General features: G+C 45.1%; 1 protein-coding gene across 1 annotated transcript in view; it reads right to left on the bottom strand.

Moving 5' to 3' along the window:
• Window positions 1-698: 698 nt before the first annotated feature.
• Window positions 699-21,429, bottom strand: part of LOC306941911 (protein phosphatase 1 regulatory subunit 37) — a gene marked incomplete at both ends in the record, with an annotated part of 55,023 nt that continues 34,292 nt past the window's right edge. Inside the window, 5 exons of the mRNA XM_079527549.1 lie at window positions 699-743; window positions 14,048-14,214; window positions 14,697-14,838; window positions 18,378-18,490; window positions 21,004-21,159. Of these exons, the coding sequence (XP_079383675.1) occupies window positions 699-743; window positions 14,048-14,214; window positions 14,697-14,838; window positions 18,378-18,490; window positions 21,004-21,159 (623 nt within the window). The remainder of the gene's footprint in view (window positions 744-14,047; window positions 14,215-14,696; window positions 14,839-18,377; window positions 18,491-21,003; window positions 21,160-21,429) is intronic.

Consider the following 21,429-nt stretch of genomic DNA (forward strand, 5'->3'; position numbering starts at 1 on the left):
TTTTTTTCTCTCTCTGATTACATTTTCTCCATGTAGTCATTAAAACATGACTTAGCTGAATAATTGAGTCAAACGTGACTTCACGATTCTTAAGGCCTGGACCTATAAATTTCATTCATATACAAGTAAATTCATATTTCCTGGAGGGACCTATAAGTAAGTGCTAAGTTTCACTCCTATAGGTTGACAGTGATGACTTTTTCAGGTCATGAAGAACCACACTGCCTGAAACTGCTTGACAATAATGCATGCAAATGACAGGATATGATTTGACTCAATGTTATTATCAGAAATAACATTGTTTAAGTACCAAAGGAAGCAAAAGAGGGAGGGAGGAAGGATGGAGGGTGGAGTATTGAACTGGGCACAATTCCTTGTCTTCGGTGGGGGGGGGGGATACATCACACTTCAAAAGAGAGAAAGGAACGAAAAGAACAAAAGAAAAACAAAAGAAAGGAGAAAGACCTCAAATGAAAAGGCCCGCCGCCACTTTGAGAGACGTGAGAGGAAGAGGGTGATGATGCCGGTATAAGGGCGACGCGGTGACATCTCTTCACAGCACACTTTGTTTGTCAGACACAGTTCAGAGAAGGCGTTCTTATTAATAGAAGGCTGTAAATGTGACTGATAAGAAAAGATCATATAAGTGAGCCGGAGCGCGTCATGCTGCTTGGACGCGCCAGACAGTTGCATCACTTCTACTCCCCACAGCGAGACTGACGCCCGGCGATGACTGACTTCCACTGGGGGAGGAGGAACGCACATGTTGTGAAAGTATCAGCTCTGCAGTATGTTACTGTTATAGTCTGTTATATTAAAGAAATAATTCGGTAAAAGTACAACAATATTGGCATAAAAATGTACTTAAAGTGCCGAAAGTAGAAAGTCCTCATCATGCAGAATGCCCCATTTCACAAGTTTTTCAGAATCTTTTGAAAATAGCAGAGCTACAAGCTCACAATGTCTCGCATCGTGACGCATTGTAAGCTTGTAGATCTGCTATTTTCAAATGGCTGAAATGTGTATAGGCTATAGAGCTGATTTGGTTAATGTATGTTTTGTAATAATAATCAAAAACTACTAATACAAAAGTTTTCAAATAAATGCAGTGGATTAAAAGTACAATATTTGGATCTGAGATGCAGTGGAGTAGTAAAAGTATTGTATTGAAGTAAAAGTATTGGAAATTCTAACTCTAAGGTGAAGGACGGAGCGGACGAGACCAGCTTGGAAGACGCTCGTACTCCATGTGTGTTTCAAAGTGGCGTCCGGGGACCCCGGACCCGCTTGAGAAGATTCCAGGAGGTCCCTATATATAGCAAACTGAGAACATACTTTTACATTTCAATTAAGGATTAAGGATCAATTAAGGCTCTGGTAGCCTGTGGCTTTTATTGAGAAAAATCGTTTTTTTAAAGGGCTAAGGAAGTTCCGGATGACTGATGACTACAAAACAATACTACAACATGACGTAGCGATATCATCCGCTCCCGACCGGATCATAAACCCGAAAAGGAATGCTGCCCAGGCTACTGACTGACTGACTGACTGACTGACTGACTGACTGACTGACTGACTGACTGACTGACACAGGCGATAACTAACTGAAACTGTATTGTGTGTTTACAAAACTAACTAAAACCAGTAAGATGCCTGAGGGCGAGAAGGGTAGCATGCACGCACCCGCATGGGTGACAGCAGACTGCTGGGCGAGTGCTGGACTTTGATATGGACTTTCGATATAAAAATACACAAAAATGTACATTTTCCAATTGTTTTGGCATCTATGTGTTAGGTATGCCCAGAGCCATAATGTAAGACAGAGTTACGCAAACTCCGTTCGCTTCATGGGGCCAGTCCAATATGGCGGCTCTTCTACATACTTCTATTGAGCATGGGGACAACCGGAAGTTTACGGAATTCTGTACCTGACTTGTCTAACATTGTGATTAGTCTACGTTTTCCACCTGTGTCCTCTTAGTCCCCCAGCCTATCCCAGTGTCGATTGTCAGTTGTGTTCACCTGTGTCTAGTTAGCCTGCATGTCTATTTATATGCCCTTGTGTTTTCAGTTCTTTGTTGATTCCTTGGGGGGGGGGGGGGGGGAGTTCTCCTGACTCCTGGCACAAAATACTTTCTGAACGGGGGTCCACGGGCCAAAGTCGCTTCAACTTGAGGCACCTCCTTGACATGAAAATGTTCGAGAACCATGCACTGTTGTCACTCGGATGGAAGGTGGGGTGGTGGGGGCTCTCGAACGGAGCGGGAAGCAAAAGGAGGCATGCTGCCAAAGCAACACTATCCCTGCCCTCCAATACACTTCCTCTCACAACCCCACTTCACACTCCTCATCCACACACACACACACACACACACACACACACAACCACACACGTACACACACCGCCGCAGTGCCGAAGGTCCCTCTCGCTCCCTCGGTCTCCGTCTGTGTCTTCTTCGCCTTATCAGCGGAAGAAACCGCGGCACCGGAATTTCGCCTCGGTGGCTCCGTGACTTCCGTGCCCAAGCGGAGAAGATCATCCACTCCGCCCGTCTAACTCCCCCCCCCCCGCCGTCCCCCCGCCGTCCCGGCCCCAACAGACCACAACAGATAGGAGACGAGACGAGGGGATGGGGGGGCTGTGTGACGGAGTGATAGCAAAGTGAGGAGGGAGGTGGTACTGTAGCGTCGCGGCCTGTCCGACCCATAGGCGGAGAGAGAGAGAGAGAGAGAGAGAGAGAGAGAGAGAAACAGAGACAGAGAGAAGCTCTCACTTTTGACGGTTGGCTCGAAGCCCTGCCAAAATATTTCATATTCATAGCCGCAATACAAAAGAGAGGGGGAAAAAAACTAAATCTATGGTGGACAGGGAGGGACAGGGAGTGAGGGGTGGGGGGGGGGGCTTTCGCAGTAAGACCCCCCCTTCTGAAGTGAAAAGAACGTGGCTTAGTGGACGAATGAGAGAATGACTGACAGATACAGTGTTTATATAGAGAAAGAGAGAGAGAGAGAGAGAGAGAGAGAGAGAGTGCTTCATGGTAGTCAGATGAGGGTCTTCAGATGGGTTTGCAGGCTGCCGATGGGTGACTCGGGGCCATCTGAGCATGGCGCCTCAGGACATGCCCGTCGAGAAGGCGACGCGATCCGATACCCCCACTTATGCGTGGCATATATACATATGCCCCCCCCCCTTATGCAGAGGAGAAAGCGCCCCCCCCCACTCCCATATCAATTGCAGAACTTTTTCTCCAGTTTGGTCATTATGCCAAGTTGTTTGAGCGAGTTTGTCTTGCATGTCTGAATGGGGAACGCACGCTTACTGCATGGCTACAACCGGCGAGAGGCCGAGAGAGGGCCTGCTCTGCATAAAATGAGACCGCCGCCGAGTTCCTCCTCAAAACAGGTTGTTCTGGGACAGCGTCTGTGGAATGCCAATGACTGCCGCTCGTGTCTAATGCCAGTAATAAGGGCCTTTCTCAGCCCCACCCTTCTCCCGTTGTTTATATTGTGTTTAGTTTCCAAGATGGCCGCAGCACCAGGAGGGGGTGGGGCGGAGGTGAGTGGGCGGGGTCGACATATGCCCTTACTGGGCTGCATTCAAGACACTTGCCTTGTGTCTGGACACGTACAGCTTTGATGAATGTGTTTGCCCCCCCACCATCAAACAAACTGTTTGGTCAAACCATATGGGCTTCCATTGGAAATGCATTGGAGCGGCCATTAAACACAGACACAAGACAAACGCAAGACAGGTGTCTTGAATTTGTGAATGCAGCCCAGTAAGGGCATATGTCGACCCCACCCGCTCACCTCCGCCCCACCCTGCTGTGGCCATCTTGGAAACTACACACAATATAAACAATGGGAGAAGGGTGGGGCCGAGAAAGGCCCTTATTGAGAATAAGGTGCTGATAAAGAAAGGCTTACATAGGCCTACTGTATGTAATCAGTGGAAAGCAACTTTCACTTTCACTCCAAAAATATATATTTTTGAAATAAAATAAAAAATAAATGAAATTAAATACAATAAAATCTCTGGTGGGTGACTAGGCACCCCCTCCCCATTGAACAAATAAACAAGAATAAATGTACACTTTGCACCCCTGTTCTGCTCCTCACAACAACAATGTTTTCATTTTCTGCACTATTTGTGGGGGATATCGTCACACAACTTAACCAAACTGGCAACCCCCAAAAAGCCCTGTTAGATTGCATGTTGTGTATTGGTTGCTTGGGTCACATGACCAGAAACAGGTACAAGGAAGCAGGTAACAGAATTGTGTAGAGACACACTAGTTATGAGACCCGGCTGGTCGAGAGGAGCGTGGCTTACTTAATAAATGAACGAAAAGACAAGCTTTGTGTATGACTCAATGCAGGTTGCACTAACTAATAAGTTATAAGTTAAGCACACAACATTGGCGACGAGGATTAGTGCGGGCTGAGTTGAACGTTAAAAGGAGTTATAAAGTTATGGTCCCTGCACACAGAGCGCGTTTTTCAGATTTTTTGCGGCGTTTCTCCGCCGGTTTTCCGAAAAACGCGTCCAGTGTGCAACCACCTTAACGCTCGGACCACACACGCGCACGACTCCCCTCATTCTCGCGGGGGCGGCCTCTACGGATCTCGTTTGCAGCGCCACCTAGGTCCCTGACCACAAGGTAGGAGAGAGCTGTGTGGGTGTGTGTCTGTGTCTGTGTGTTTTGTGCTTGTGCACATGGGGTTTCATGTATAGCGACACTATTTCCATTTCTCCATTATGTGCAAACATTATATTCAAACATTTTGTGTTTTTCTCGTCAATTAACGCCCCACGTGATCGTACTACAGCGTCACACACACACAAATAAATCATCAAAAGTAGCAGATCCACAAGCTCAAAACGTGGCATGAAACGACACGTTTAGAGACTGTAGATCTGCTACTATTAGTAGATCTGCAATTTTTTTATTTGAATCCTGAAACGTAACAGTTTTGGACATAAATAACAGCATGAATCAATGTTGTCAAGAGTTATAGATTAACCACTTGAGCCCTAATATATACTCAAAATACAAAACTCATTCATTTCCAAAACAGAAGCTCACAACATACATGTGATGCATGCTGAGCTTGTTGATCTGCAATGTTTGAAAATACTTCAATGTTCGAAGATATTTAAAGATTTTCACCTGACATCCCCAAAATAGGGACGCCATGCATGAGGTAGAATCCTATGAAAGTAAGTAAGTGTAATAAAGTGTTAAAATAATTGTGATGCGGTATTAATACATTTAGCTGGGGGGCCTCCCGCATCCCACCCCCCCCCCCCCCCCTCCCCCCACTACGACTGAAGGAAGTTACTCGGAGCCCCCTGCCGTTGCCTCGCTCCTACGGACCCCCGTCCACCATCCACCACACACCACATCCTCCCACACACACACACACACACACACACACACACACACACACACACACACACACACACACACACACACACACACACACACACACACACACACACACACACAGCACCGCACCATACCACACACCCCTCTGTTGACTACACGTCCAATGATTACACTACCCAGTACCCACCTCGCCCCCCAACGCACACACACACACACACACACACACACACACACACACAGCTCAGAGGGGCTAATTAAGGCTTTAATATGCAAATGAGAGCCGCAGTAAATTACACAGCTGGCAAATATGCCTGTTTTTGCCTGAAAATACATCAGGAGTGCATCGAGAAATGTGCCGCAATACCGCCGCTACGCTACCGCTGCTGCTGTTGTTATGTTTGCAAAGAGACTTGGGATTGTTCTCTCTCCTCTCTCTCTCTGACTCTCTCTCTCTCTCTCTCTCTCTCTCTCTCTCTCTCTCTCTCTCTCTCTCTCTCTCTCTCTCTCCGTCCATTGGATTGTCCCTTCATCATGTGTTGAAGAAGTCCTCTTTTCCACTACAAACATTGAGCAGGTTGTAATTTGCTAAGTGGATAACAATAGGATTGTCTTTCTTTCTTTCTTTCTTTCTTTCTTTCTTTCTTTCTTTCTTTCTTTCTTTCTTTCTTTGCTATTTGTTGTTTGATCATTACATTTTTGAAAAATCTTGAAAGTGCTTGAAAATGAAAAATCTTGAATACATTTGATTACATTTTTTTCTGGGGCCAACACATTTTTAGATGGGGGGGGTGGGGGGGTGTCCGCGGCCCAAAGTACAGATTTAGAAGGTATTCGTAGAATCGGCCTCAGGTCTTAATGCGTTAAGGCAGCAGTTCCCAAACATATTTGGCCATGCACCCCCTGTTAACTCCCAACTATATAGCTGACGCACCCTCCCACATGGAAATAAAAAATTGCATAAGCTAGACGTACAGTATATTTCCTATATATCCACATATATGCACATACATGAACCTGAATATGCAATGCATATATAGTATGCAGCATAGGCTATATTCTGCATATACTTGTCATATATTGGCATAATATGTTAATCATTAAAAATAAAACCATAGCACCACCATTAGCCTTTCCATGTTGCGCAGCCCCTAGAAGGCGCTCACGCACCACAAGGGGTGCACGCACCACAGTTTGGGAACCACTGCGTTAAATTCCATGCTAGAAGGCTTTTTTACCTTTCTTTGTAGTCGTTACGTCCCCACCAAAGAGGTCCAGGTGTTTTTTTGTGCAAAAACTCCTTATTGGCTATTTCCCTATACCATAAGCCCTCAATGAATTGCATTGAATTGAATGGGAATTTAATGGGGCTATGGGGTGTTGTGCTAATTTGCTTATTTCCATCGAAATAAGTAGTAAAGTGTGCCGCTTGGGATATTATTTACATTATGAAGAGAGGATATATAAAAAAAAAAATTTGAGCGGCGAATTAGCACAACACCCTGCATAGCCCCATTAAATTCCCATTCAATTAAATGCAATTCATTTAGGGCTTATGGTAGGGGAAATAGCCAATATCACCAAATATCTGTCGTATGTCTTCCCACTCCTTCTGGGTCTGACGTGCCATGGTGGTATGACGGGGTTGGGGGGGGGGGAGGGGGGGGGGGGGGGGGGGTGATGAGGCGTTGCTAATGGAGCCCGGGGTTCTGGCTGGCTGGCACTGACTGTATACCACTGTGATGATGCGAACCATCACCCCTCTGAGCTGGGAACCCGGGGTGCCCCACTACACGCCTTGGTCAGGCTGTCCCGTCACCTGACCACTGGGGGTTGTGACAGCCCCGGAAAGGTGCCCGAAATATATACCCACAGTCCCCCAGGAGGCCAGTGGGCTCAGTGGATCAGACTCAAACGTTTGAAGACAACACCCCCCCCCCCCCCCCCCTCCCCTCCCCTCGCATGCCAGTAGCTTTCTGTTATTATCAAAATCCACCGACCAGAAAGAGAACAAAATCACACTTGTGTGAACTGAGTGGTGCAACTCCGTGTGGGGGCCCCCGGTGGGTCCCAGGAACTTCCAGATCCACAGGGAACGCGCCCAGGGTGCCAGCCCGGTTCCGGCGAGCCGCCCTGTGTCCGAAACGGTCGAGAAAATTACAGAGTTACTGTGTGGGGGAATTAGCATTTAGCAGACACCTCTCTCTCTCTCTCTCTCTCCCCCCCTCTCTCTCTCCCCCCTCTCCCCCCTGCCTCTCTTTCTCTCTCTCTCTCAACCCTACAACCCTATACTTCATTGACTGTCTGGGGTCCCTCATTTTCTCTCTCTTACGCGTCCGTGGGGTTCCATCTGTATACACTCTCGCAGTACTGTATTCCGTACTGAGCATTCGTTTTGAGTTTGGGAGTATTTTTGCTATACTGCATTCCACATTTTGGTGGCAGCATATAGCAGAATGCATTTTCCCCCATGTATGTTTGAGCCGAATTTGCGGTGGGCGAGTCAGGCGAGCTCCCTCTGGTGTTAAGGCCATGGGCATCACTCACTCTAGAGAAGTAGTCATTGGACAGGTAAAGGCTCATACATAGTCTGGATTTTCGGTGGTTAGGTGACCACCGAACTACAACATGACGTCACGAGCCGCGGTGAAGAGCAAACCACCGCCACCGCTCCAGCCCTTCTCTCTGTTTTTACTCTGTGGTCACCTCACCACCGAAAATCCAGACTATGAATAGGCCTTAAGCCTGGGGTCCACCTATGCTTTCTATGGCATATAGGCAGCTCCCGGCAGGATCCGCCGGGAGAATCTAGACGCAGCTGCACGATATGAGACTAATTAATGTGAGCGTGTGTGCGTGTGTGCGTCAATTTAACAAAGGTGCAGACGATCAGAAATCACCAGAGAGTGATCAACGTTTGCGCTGCTGTATGCCGTATTGAAGTGGACTCGGCCCCAGACCTTTTTTTCCTCCCTGGAAATAAAAACGTCTGTGTTTCAGAGGCTATTGGACAGGTGAATGGGTATATCATCTGAGTATCTTAAAGGCCAGACTCCCTGAGTAAAACGGGGAGTGCCCATAAGTCAGACACCCCGATGGTTTATGTTTGTTTATTTATTTGATATGGACATAACAATTGCATTGCTCAGTTGTACAAATTGTAGATGCATCATTTACAGTGTGTTAGCACATGTGCTAATTTTCACCACTTGTCCACAGGAGACTTTTCTAAAAAATACAATTTAGTTTAAAAAAACACCCAATCAAATACAAAAAAATTATACATTCTAATAATATTTACAGCAAAATTACAGTACCCATTACATAATCTCAAATACACAAGTAAACATAATCACTCTAGTACCTCAAGCTATACATGTGAACACAGTTGATTTGATTTCAACCATAGTTTGAGTCCTCTGTGGAACACGTTACCATCCGTCTCTAGTTTTAGAACCGTAGGCAAAGAGTTCCATAGGTTTGCTCGCTTTACTGAGAAGGCAGACTGTCCGAATGAGTTGTTACACCTGGGAACAATACAGTTACCACTTGTTGAGGCTCGTGTGGTTGCTCTACCAGAGCTCGGAAGTCTAACTACCAGTCCAGAGAACAAAGGTGAAACATGACCATGTAAACATTTAAAAAACTATTTGATATTAGAAAAAAAACGTATTTTCAAACGTAAAAAGGTTGTGTTTTTCTAAGATACCACAGAGGTGCCATCTCATCGGTTTTTGATCCATGATGGTCACACCTGCGTGGCCAGTTAAGACTCTTTATTATCTAATAAAGACCAACACTTTTTTGGCAAGTTTGACAGTGTGCGGGACCTCTTCTTTGTTAATACTTTTTTTAAACAAAGCAATACAGCCTCATCAAAGTTGGTGTTGTAACTTTATATATTTGTCAATTACTTCCATGAGAGGGGGAGAGGTGGTGGAGTTAGTTGCTTTAGCAGACATTTTGAGGGTCCAATGGAGTTAAGAGGTTTTGTCCAAAGCACTTTTTACTACTTTCCATTGGTTCAATATTTTCGAAACAACACACAGACGGTGTTCAATAGCACTGATTTATGCAAAAAAAATATGGAGTTAAGAGGTTTTGTCCAAAGCACTTTATACTACTTTCCATTGGTTCAATGTTTTCGAAACAACACACAGACGGTGTTCAATAGCACTGATTTATGCCAAAAAAAGAAATAAAAAAAACTCAAATATGGAGTTATGAGGTTTCCTCCCGACAGCAATATTCTCTTTGCCCTACGCACCTGTCACCATGCCTTTTGAGGTGTGCATCGGCTTTTTGCTATATAAGGTCTGGTTGACACACATAAACAACTCCACCTTGCAGTGTGGCTATACAGCCAACACTTAGCCCCTCAGAATCGGGATGAATATTTTAGACGGGTAAATAATGAATAATTAACAGCAAACAGGGCCAATGATCAAATGCAGCAGTGTGGCAGCAGAGACGGAAAAAAAAACATCAGGACTCTTGTAAACAAAGACGAGAGGACCCAGATAACACCCCCCCCCCCCCTCCCCCAAGCTGCCACACACACTCCCTCCCTCCTTTATTTTTGCCCTTTTAAATATGCGCATCCACAATCTCCCCCCCGCGTCGTCTTAACACCGCACGCACAGTCACACACAAGCAAACGGCATGTCTGAACACATGAACTCGCATGTAAGATGGCGACGTGCTTTTCCCAGTCAAATTGTCACTTTCTCCGTCAAACACGAGCGGCAATGTGCCCCTGCAACACACACGCGCGCGCACGGCACACACACGCGCGCACGGCACACACACTCGTTTTCTCTCCGAAAAGAATGACATTTCCAGCGTCTTTCCACGGCGGTCGACCCTGGGAATACTGACTGAGCACCGAGTGAGAACACTTGATCTGGGCCCCCCGCCGTTTCCTGATGGAAAGATTTGCTTTTTTAATGCAATATCGTCACTCCCTCCCCACCTGAATGTGACACGCCAAGACAAATCCCAGCTGTGTGACTCCGAAACCTGACGGAGCTTAAAAATTCCCTTATTACCATTCCCCTTATGAAAAAAAAAAGAAATTCCAGAGCACACGCTAACTCCCGACAATGACGGGAAATGCTAATCGCGTCTCTCTGCGGCTTAGGGAGGCGTGAAGAGACAGAAGCGCCAATATGGAGGCTTTGGTGCATATATGAGACCTCAAAACTTGTTTTTCATGTCAAGCAACCCCAAATTAATATGGTATGTATTTGGCCGTGGACCCCCACTGGTGGATATTACAAAAAAACTAGCCTATGCTTAGTACAATTTTGAGTAACTTTAGCTTTACTTCCATTTTGCTATAGGCATTCTACTCCACTGCATCTCACAGACAAATACTGTCCTTTTCTCAGTTACTAGTTATTACTTTACTAATTGAGATTATTAGTAGAACATATTTTACTGATGAATGAGGATGTATATTACACAAAGTACAGCATATAAAGTAATTAAAACCAGCTGCAACAATAAAGCGATGAACACATTAAAATGCAATAATGTGATTGGGAAATGGGACAATCAGCATAATGAGTATAGTACTTTTGTGTAATTATATTTTGATGTCAATGCGTCAGTATACTTATGTAACAAAGTATGTCTACATGGAGGTATTGCTACGTTCACTTGTCTTAAACCCTCTAGTCTTCAAGAACCGGACTTGAATTGCAACTGTATACTTTGACCCTTGTTTTTCCATCCACACCAAATCCCTCCGCAAACAAATCACATTATTACTTCCATCACTGTTTATAATTACACACATGCGCCGAATGCAGTCATTCCTAAAAGCCGAAAACTGCCCCGTCTTCCCGTTTGACTCCAGCCAGAGGAGATACTTCATAAAGAATCTGGGGCTTTAATCGTGTAAACACCAAGCAGACGAACAGAACAAAACAACAACCAAATCAAACACTGCAAACAGAAATAAAACAACGTCGGGGGTGGGGGGGTTGGGTAGGGGGGGGGGGGGGGGGGGGGGGAGCGCGGCGCGTGGATCGCCTTCAGAGTTAATTTTAAAGTAAGCATTCGGGTTCCTTGGAGATTTTAATTAATGCTTTAATATGCAAATAAGTTAGCGGAGATAAAATCATGACAAACAGATGGCAAGTGCGGGTAATTATTTCGTGAATCCAGCAGGGGCATATATTAAAGTTATGGCATCGTTTTCCTCGGGCCGTCACAGCCCCGGAAAGGTATAGCGGGGGAGAGGGGGGGGGGAGAGGGGGGGGGGGGGGTGGGTGTCTGGGGGACAAGAAAACTGTATCACTGATGAACGCAGACATGAATGACTTATTTGCATCTTCAAGTGACAAATCTGTGACCACACTGACTCCGGGTGGGACGTTAAAGACAAGATGTGAGGGGGTAACATCGTCAATCAGGCACACGTAAACATCAAAGGGGGCTTGAGCTCCTGCCCTTTTTTTTAACCTGTCTGAAACGAACGTGCTCACTCTGTCTCCAGACCATGAGTGCTCAGATTGTAGATTGTATTTCCGCCGAATGTTTGCACCCAGAATGTGGACGTTGGGATGTGTGTGTGTGCAACTGTGTGCGTGCATGGGTGCGTGGGTGCGTGCGTGCGTGCGTGCCCTACACAACTTGAGAACTACTGTCTTACCATTCGACTTCAAACGACTTCTGTCTGTGCCCATATACATTGAGATATCCGTATCTGTCCCTTCCTCCATCCGTTTGTATGTCTTGATGTTATCCACATACTGAAACCATGGACCGGCCTCCCAAGTACTATGATACCCCTTACATTTGCTCTATGTTGGATCAGAATCCTATAGTACCTATCAGACCCGCTCGAGTGACTTCCTGACCCTCAAGGTTCCATTTGCTAACACAAGGCTAGGCAAAGCAGCATTCTCTGTCTGTGCTCCATTTGATTGGAATGAGCTCCAGAAGTCCTTCAGGGAAATGATTTCCAACACTTTTGTTCAACATTGTAACTGTTTTAATTAATTATCGGTCTATCTGTTTAGTTTGGGGTATTTTCTGTCTTCTGATTCTTATATTTTATTTTGCTGTTTGATTTTGTGCTCTGTATTCGGCTACATTAAAAATGAGTGCATGCCCCTCAATTGTACTTAAATGATTGAAGGTTATGATGATAATATGTGTTCTGCACTAAGTACCGGTACTCTGAAAACGAGTAATGTATGCATTTACGTTTGCAAGTTGCAACGGGCATGGCTCCCATGCAAAAGCGGTCGCAGCTGTCATCAGTATGTCCGTGCACGGACAAACGGTGCAGAGGCGCGGCGCTCCAAATTTGGTGACGTCAGTGTTCTACTGAGGGGAGGGGAGGGGAGGGGAGGAGGGTGCTCAGATCGTTGAACCAACAGGACCACCTGTTTTCGACCCGGCACCCGGCCCCTCAATAGACCAGAAATCACACAGGCTGGGGCACGCTATACAGACCCTGTAATGATCATTTAGGGCTAGCTCCCTATGTGTTTGTTCACTCCATTTGTATGTCCATGACAAAACATTGAATTTTGACCAAATCAATACAAAAAAAGTCCATCACAAGTGGGCCTACACTACAGTATACTACTCACTAGTGGCGTGGAGGAGCGTATACATAGCTCGTCCTATTCCTATACCTATAGGCCTGTCACAATTATTACATAATCGCCTAATCGCAATTATTTGAGATAATCACAATTATTCAATCATCAGTTATCAATCGTTTCCACGTTGAGAAATGCCCATATACATTCATACATATAAGTTACAGACCCACAGGAACGCGCCCAGGGTGCGAGCCCGGTTCCGGCGAGCCGCCCCACGTCCGAAGCCGAAACCCAGAGGCGTATCTACGACTACAATAAGGCGAGGACAGGCGTCCGCCTGTCCAAATCCATTTTCTGCCTGGCCAAAATCCAAAAACTAGGACAAAAACAAGACCTGAGAACTATTAGTGGACAGCAGATTGGCCGTTGCGCGTATAGAGCGCGACCCTCAATCACCCATTCGAATGCAAATGTTATGCCTTTCAGCCTTTGTATCCTACTGTCTGGCAGGTATATCTCATTGAAAACCTTTAGTGCTACTGATTGTGCCCGGGAGGACAACATTTAAAGGAGAATTCCATGCTAGAATGCTTTTCTTACCTTTCTTACCTTTCTTTGTAGTCGTTACGTCCCCACCAAAGAGGTCCAGGTGTTTTTTTTGTGCAAAAACTCCTTATTGGCTATTTCCACTACCATAAGCCCTCAATGAATTGCATTGAATTGAATGGGAATCGAATGGGGCTATGGGGTGTTGTGCTAATTGGCTTATTTCCATCGAAATAAGTGTAAAGTGTGCCGCTTGGGATATTATTTACATTATGAAGAGAGGATATAAAAAATAAATAATTTTGAGCGATGGAAATAAGCCAATTAGCATTCAATTCAATGCAATTCATTGAGGACTTATGGTAGGGGAAATAGCCAATAAGGAGCTTTTGCACAAAATAACACCTGGACCTCTTTGGTGGGGACGTAACAACTACAAAGAAAGGTAAGAAAGCCTTTTAGTATGGAATTCTCCTTTAACACATCTTGCCTGCCCAAAATGTAATTCTTGCCTGCCCAAAATGTCATTCCTGGAAACGCCACTGGTCCTACCTGCTCGTCTATGGGTGTGGGGTCCAGGTCCAGGGTGGTCAGGGAGCCGTTGATCCTCAGGGCGAGCGCCAGGGCCATCAGGCCTCCCACGCGCACGTCGTTGTCGCGCACGTCCAGGTGCACCATCTGGCGGCTCTCTGCCAGGTACTCGGCCAACGCCACCGCGCCTTCAGAGGATATTTAACCCATTTAGACCTGATGAGGACGATCCTACAAAATGTCTTTTTAAATCCTGACAGTTTTCTGAAAAAACCCTATGTTTCTGCCAAAATCCATACAATGAGAAGAAAAGAGGTCAAAAACAAGACGTGAGAACTATTAATGGACAGCTGATTGGCCGTCGCGGTAGAGCGCGACCCTCAATCACCCATTGGAATGTAAATGCAAGCCTTTGTATACTACTCGTCTGGCAGGTATATCTCTTTGAAAACCTTTAGTGCTACGATTGTGGACGACAATTAACACATCTTGCCTGTCCAAAATATAATTCTTGCCTGCCCAAAATGCAATTCCTGGAAACGCCACTGGAAGGGACTGCAATACACTAAATGGAACTTGTCATCCAACGTCAGACTAGTTTGGAGCAATTGAAGTGGGCAAGAAAGAAGCGGTTGAGGGGAGATGATGAAACACAGGGGACACTCTCTACCTTCGCAGGTCATGTGGGTGCGTCCGAGGCCCAGGTGTCTCAGTGAGTGGTTGGTTATCAGCGGCTCCTTTAGCATCTGGACGCCTTCGTTTCCCACGCCGTTCTCTGACAGATCCAAAACCTCCAGGACCCTCAGAGCTGGCTATAGAAAAGAACGTTCAAGAAAATATACATGTTCACGTTTAAAATATCACATGATTGATTGATTGATGATTGATTGATTGATTGATTGAATTCTTTATTAGACAGAAATGTATGCAGCACGAGGTACAGTCAGACATTTGAGCTAAAAGGATAACACAAAATAGTTGTGGGGAGTTGTCTGCATCAACATATTCAAGCTACAATCCTTAACACTCGGCATGACTGAAGTAAGGAGAGGTATACCACACCAAAAGTAGTACCAAATACCTTTTTTTTCCCTGTGTTATTGGCTACTGTCTCCAGACGCTTTGACACCTTTTCCCCAGCGGGGTAGAGCCATTGGGCTCCATTTTCGTCACCGCTAAACCCCTTATCCCTAAACTTCTTTAGCTTTTTTTTTTTATTATTTTTTTTTACTATTTTGAAAAACATTTTTGAATAGTTCAACTAGCCAATCTACATTGACACGCTGTGAGATTGGTACTTAAAATACAGTTTTATTCATTCAAATAAGTTCAGGATTGCCGCTTTAAAGGAGAATTCCATGCTAGAAGGCTTTCTTACCTTTATTTGTAGTTGTTACGTCCCCACCAAAGAGGTCCAGGTGTTATTTTGTGCAAAAGCGCATTATTGGCTATTTCCCCTACCATAAGCCCTCAATGAATTGCATTGAATTGCATTGAATTGAATAGGGCATTGGGGTGTTATGCTAATTCGCTTATTTCCATCGCTCAAAAATCTATATTTTTTGTATATATCCTCTCTTCATAATGTAAATAGTATCCCGAGCGGCACACTTTACTACTTATTTCGATGGAAATAAGCGAATTAGCACAAAAACCCAACCCCCATTGAGGTGTAATATTAGTGGAAATAGCCAATAATGCACTTTTGCACAAAATAACACCTGGACGGTGGGACGTAACAACTATACAAATAAAGGTAAGAAAGCATTCTAGCATGGAATTCTCCTTTAAGACATAACACACCATGATTTCATATAATGTGGGTACTTTTCTAGACTTGGTTTACTAGCTAGTTTAGATGCTGCCATTCCAACTATGCCACATTCTTCAGATTCCACTGTCGACAATACCTTAAGTAACGTCTTATGGAGGATTATTATTATTTGTTGCTTTTATTTATTACATAAATCAAAACAATTCATTACATTATAATGAATTGTTTTTTAATCTAATTGTTTTGTCCTGCCTTTTAAAGAAAGTGTTTGGCAACCGGTTCTGTTCTCTGTCTTAACTTTTTTCCAATTCAAGCACTTATTCAAGCAATATTATCGTTATTATTATTACTTCATGTGCTTCTGCTTAATGTGAAAGGCTTGCAGGCTTGTGTTTTTCTCTGATTATTATTCCTTTTTTGCCCCCCCTTCCCCCCCCCCCCCCCCCCCCCACACACACTTTTTTTCTTCTTCAAATGTTTCATCTGGTGTTAAATAGTCAGAACTCATGTTTAGTCTCTCCAGAGTCACATTAGCATTGAAGCCTGATTAGCTGCCGTGGAAAAGCGGGGGTGTCGGGGGCACCAGGGGGGCTGGATGTTGCCCAACGGTGCGAGAAGGAACGTACCACACACACGCCTCTGTATTCCCCCCCCCCCCCCCCCCCTCCCCCCACCCCCCCCTACCCGACACCCTCGTTACACTTGTTCGGTCACTGCTCGGAAAGAGAGGGAGAGCGGAGGCGGCTAAGGAAAGGAAAGGACAAAAGGAAGGGAATGGCAAGGAAAGGAATTGAAATAGTAAGGAAAGGAAAGGAAAGGAAAGGAAAGGAAAGGAAAGGAAAGGAAAGACAACTGATCGAGGGAGCATCTCGAGACACGCGCGCACGCACGCAGGCAGCGCACATGTGAAGGTCATTGAAAATGTTTACACTTTTTTCATCATTTCATAGGAAAGGAGAGGATTCAGAGGATTCATTCGGACAGAGGAGAGAGAGATAGAGAGAGAGAGAGAGAGAGAGAGAGAGAGAGAGAGTGCCGAACGGGTGCGAATGGGGGATAATGTCAGACAATTAAAGAGGCGACAGAGTGCTTGAGAGCGTGTGAGAGTCAAGCATGGTTGAAGCCTGTCAAAAACACACACACACACACACACACAGACACACACACACACACACACACACACACACACACACACACACACACACACACACACACACACACACACGTGTATATATATATTGGGAAGCTTGTGATTCTGAAGAGACGCGACGGACGTACAAAGACGCCACAAGAGCCATGCCAACGTATACTCATTTCAGAAAACATGCTTGTAATTTGCCACATAATAATCCCTACTTCATTGACCAGGGTTGCCTCTAAACTCACCCCCCCCCGCCGCTGACACCAAATCTGTTTGGAGAAATATAGCTGACGTGCTCGTACAGATCAGCGATTTTCACAGAATGTTAATAACATATAGACTTTAATGTCCTAAATGTGCCATCGTTCAAACGAAGAGTCGGGTTATACCGGCACCAAATCTGTGGGGCTGTCTAAAGTGGCAGAGGCTTTCGACCGAGCCGCTTATGCGCTCTGATGCCACGCAAGTCCGCATGTGGTCCGCAACGTCTTCTCTCTCCGCTCCACAATTTTCCCCCTCCCTGAGAAGATGAGTCGACGAGAGGGCACCCTTATAACACCAAGCAGAAAGGTTAATAACAGTCCTTCCTGCCCTCATATTGGAGACGGGGCCCGCGCCACGGGCCTAATTATCATCATTACGGCCTTCGAGGACGTACTACTTATCCCCCGTGACTGGCAGGCCGCGCGATGGCCCCCTTCTGCTCAACACGCGGCGATTATTTCATCAAACCAACACTCTTTTTTTTTGCGCCTCTGACAGTAGCACGGGGAGAGAGTGTGTGTGCGCGGTGCGCACGCGTCGTCCTCCGGCATAAGGCAGGCCTTTAATTTCGAGCCTTTTGACTGCCCCCGGGTCGCCCCTCACATGAATGGAAGGTGCAGTTTATGCTGCCAGTCAGGCAGGAATTAAGGAGCGGCCGCGGTGTTATTAGGCATTATTAGGCGCTGCGAAACGTGTGCGGAGGCGGGACTGAGGAGACTTGTCATTTCCTACTTCCTATTCGGCGAGGTCTGAGGCATGCAGGCTTTTGTCAGTGCAGCACAATTATGTCTTTTTAACCACATGAACCCAATTGGGCATGTCATATAAGCACATTTTTAGAAGAAAAAAATAGGTGAACATTAAGGTTAAAATGGCATACATGGGGTGCATATGCTAACAGTATGACAGGCGTTAGCTCGACAACACCATCGCTCCCGGCATGCGCTGCCGTTTACACCTAACCCGACATGTGTGGCCGGTTAAGACGCGCGTATGTGTGGCCGGTTAAGACTCACCCGTGGCTTCCGCACGCGTATGGGTCAGGTTTGGGGTATAGGATGTCGGGACTATTGCGCGTCGGACTGTTATAGTACGTCGGACCAAAGATATACACCCGACCGCACGCGAAGCCGTGCACCTTGCCGGAGTTACGAGCGGATGCCGTTCCTCACCAGCGTCTTGGTCAGGTGCTCCATGCCGTGGAATGTAATGCGGTTGTTCCTCAGCAGTAGGACCTTCAGGCCAGCTGTCTGCCACCTCAGACCCTCACACAGCTCCTCCAGACCTGCAGCACACCAACAAGACATGACTGTCTGAAGCACACCAACACAACATGACAAAATATTACTTTAACAGTAATATACTACTTATTACTTATTACTTCAAAAAAAAGGAATAAAGTTACACTACGTATTACTCCCTGAGAAAGGTAACTAGTTACTTATTAGTTATTACTTTACTTATTACTTTTTTCTCTCGCCTCCAGTAATTAGGTTGTTGTTCCGTGTTCCGGACGGTTTAAGGCCCGCCCTTCTGCATCCGATACTTCACACATACGTACCGACGAGTGTGCATCGTTTCCGTATCCGCTCTAGAGTCTAGATCTAGAGCGGATCAGCTGTCTGCAAAGCAACTTGACCCCTATCCAGTCTACCATTATAAATAAACACTCAAACCCACCGTTCTACCAAGGCTTGTGAAAATAGTAATAATGTTACTTTAGGAAAAAAGTAACATGTAATATTATTACTCAAAATGTGAAAGTAACTAGTTAAGTTACATATTACTGGAAAAAAGTAATATTACTGAAAGTATTATATTACTTAAGTTACTTGACAACACTGCTCACAACACACAACATGACTCACAACACCACACAACACACAACATGACTGAGGCTTCGTACACACATAAAGAACAACTGTGCTGTGCTCTGCCTGTGTTTCATGGCTGCCTCAATTCTTTTCCAATGGAAGTCACGTGGTTTGACCAAACACTTGTGTTTTATTGGGGGGAGGGGGGGCAATCAAGGGCGGCCATGAAACACAGGCAGAGCACAGGACATTTTTTTCTTTATGTGTGTACGAAGCCTTAGGTGTTAGTGAGGCCCAACACAAAATGACTCACAACACACAACATGACTCACCACACAACATGACTCGGACAGAGACCCATTCTCATATTTGAGGGGCGCTAGCCCCTCCTATATATACAGGTTTAATGTGTGTTTTTATAGTTCAATGTTTGTTTTAAAAACGCCATTTACAATGAAGGGAAAATGTACGTCATCTTGTCCCTAACACAACAATAAAGAGAGTTTGTTTTGTCACCGTTTGTTTTACATCACCATTACATCACCTAATCAACATTAGACTTTAATATATTAGCACCCCTCATTTCACATGGGTGTGAATTTTTAAAAATTTGAAATGGTTGAATTTATTTTTATGGATGATTTTTTTTCTTTTTTAAATCTTTTGACATGAAAATAATCACAAAAAAGTATCACAAAAAAGGGGGATATTTACGGGCGACGCACAAAGGTCGGTCCCACGGCCCACACATGGGTCTCGGCCCAGTGTTTGGGAATCCTGCAGTGCTGTATGTATACTGAAGTGTAAACTTACAGTAACAACATTTTCAGAGCTGGCCGAGACCCAATAATAAACAGTGTCTTATTTTGTGTTTCTCGCCGATCAATTAATCTAATAAACAGCACACTCAGACATGAGAATGAAATACATTTCTTAAACCTAATTTTAGAACGGGGAAGGAGGAATTTTAAACTGTGTGTGTGTGTGTGTGTGTGTGTGTGTGTGTGTGTGTGTGTGTGTGTGTGTGTGTGTGTGTGTGTGTGTGTGTGTGTGTGTGTGTGTGTGTGTGTGTGTGTGTGTGTGTGTGTGCTCTAATGGCGCACGCGTTGGATCACCGGCGCTGACTGGCAGCGGAGGTTAGTGTTGCATTGCATGCCTCAGCATGTCTGAGAAAACAAACAAAATAAAACTGTGAGGGGTGGGGCCCGGGGTCCCCAAATCCAAATGCTAGGGCCCCCCGATAAGTCTATAGGGCCGACTTTGATTGCTTTTCCACACTAATCAAAAGCATTTTAATCCCATTTGTTGTTGCTTCCAAGAAACGTACGGATGACTCTTCAGAAAGATAATGACAAATAAACAACTTAACCTACATATAGGTCAGCACTTATATACACACAAGGTTTTACACAATATAACTTAAGAAATTCAATAAAATAAATATTAAATATTGTCTGTCGGATGGAAAACTGTTATTTTCAGGACGAACATAGCAGATCTACAAGCTGAAAGCGTGCCGCTTCGCGTCACTTTTCGAGACTTTTGATGCTTTTGTGTGATGCTGTAGTATGATAGAGTATGGGCGTTAATTCACACACACGTAAAGTGAAGTAAACAATTACAGTCATATTTTACCAGCTGCACACACGCCGCACGCACGCACGCACGCATGCACGCACGCAAGCACGCGCTGCGACACGTTGTGAGCTTGTAGATCTGCTATTTTCAGCATGCAACCAAGTGTAAAATAACTTATACTGGATCTCTTGTCCACTAGTCCCTTCCTAACAATTTTGTCTAGTTTTCATTTTGTTGACAAAATTGTCAACATATTTAGTCTTACAGTTTTAGTTCGTCATAACTTATAGTTTTCATCTAGTTTCCATTTAGTTTTCGTCTGTAAAAAAAAAAAGGTGTAGTCGACGAAACATTTTTCGTCGTATTATATTATAGCGTTAGTCGACGAAATCCTAACGACACTGACCGGCGTCTGCCACGGCGTTGTGGCTGAGCTGGAGGATCTTCAGCGTGTCGTTGTATCTCAGCAGGTCGCCCAGCTGCATGGAGTCCTGGTAGCAGTTCAGCTGGTTGCCGGCCAGGTGCAGCTCCTTCAGGTGACGGTTAGTCTTCAGCGCGCCCACTGCAGGACACAATATAACCCATTTTGACCTGAGATCAGATTCTAAAAATGTCTCAAAAATAGCAGACCTACAAGCTCGTAGCGTGGCACTCGGTGCCGCGCTACGAGCTTGTAGATCTGCTATTTTTCAATAGCTAAAGCATAACATAATGCTAACACCAAAAGGGGTTCCCGCCCCAAAATGGGATAAAGCCCATGCAGGTCAGATGATAATAAGGGGTTGACTGGAATACCACAAACCTATACCTCTAAAAAATACGTATTTTTAAA

This window comes from Electrona antarctica (genome assembly GCF_951216825.1).
Source record: "Electrona antarctica genome assembly, chromosome: 18".
NCBI classification, from domain to species: domain Eukaryota; kingdom Metazoa; phylum Chordata; class Actinopteri; order Myctophiformes; family Myctophidae; genus Electrona; species Electrona antarctica.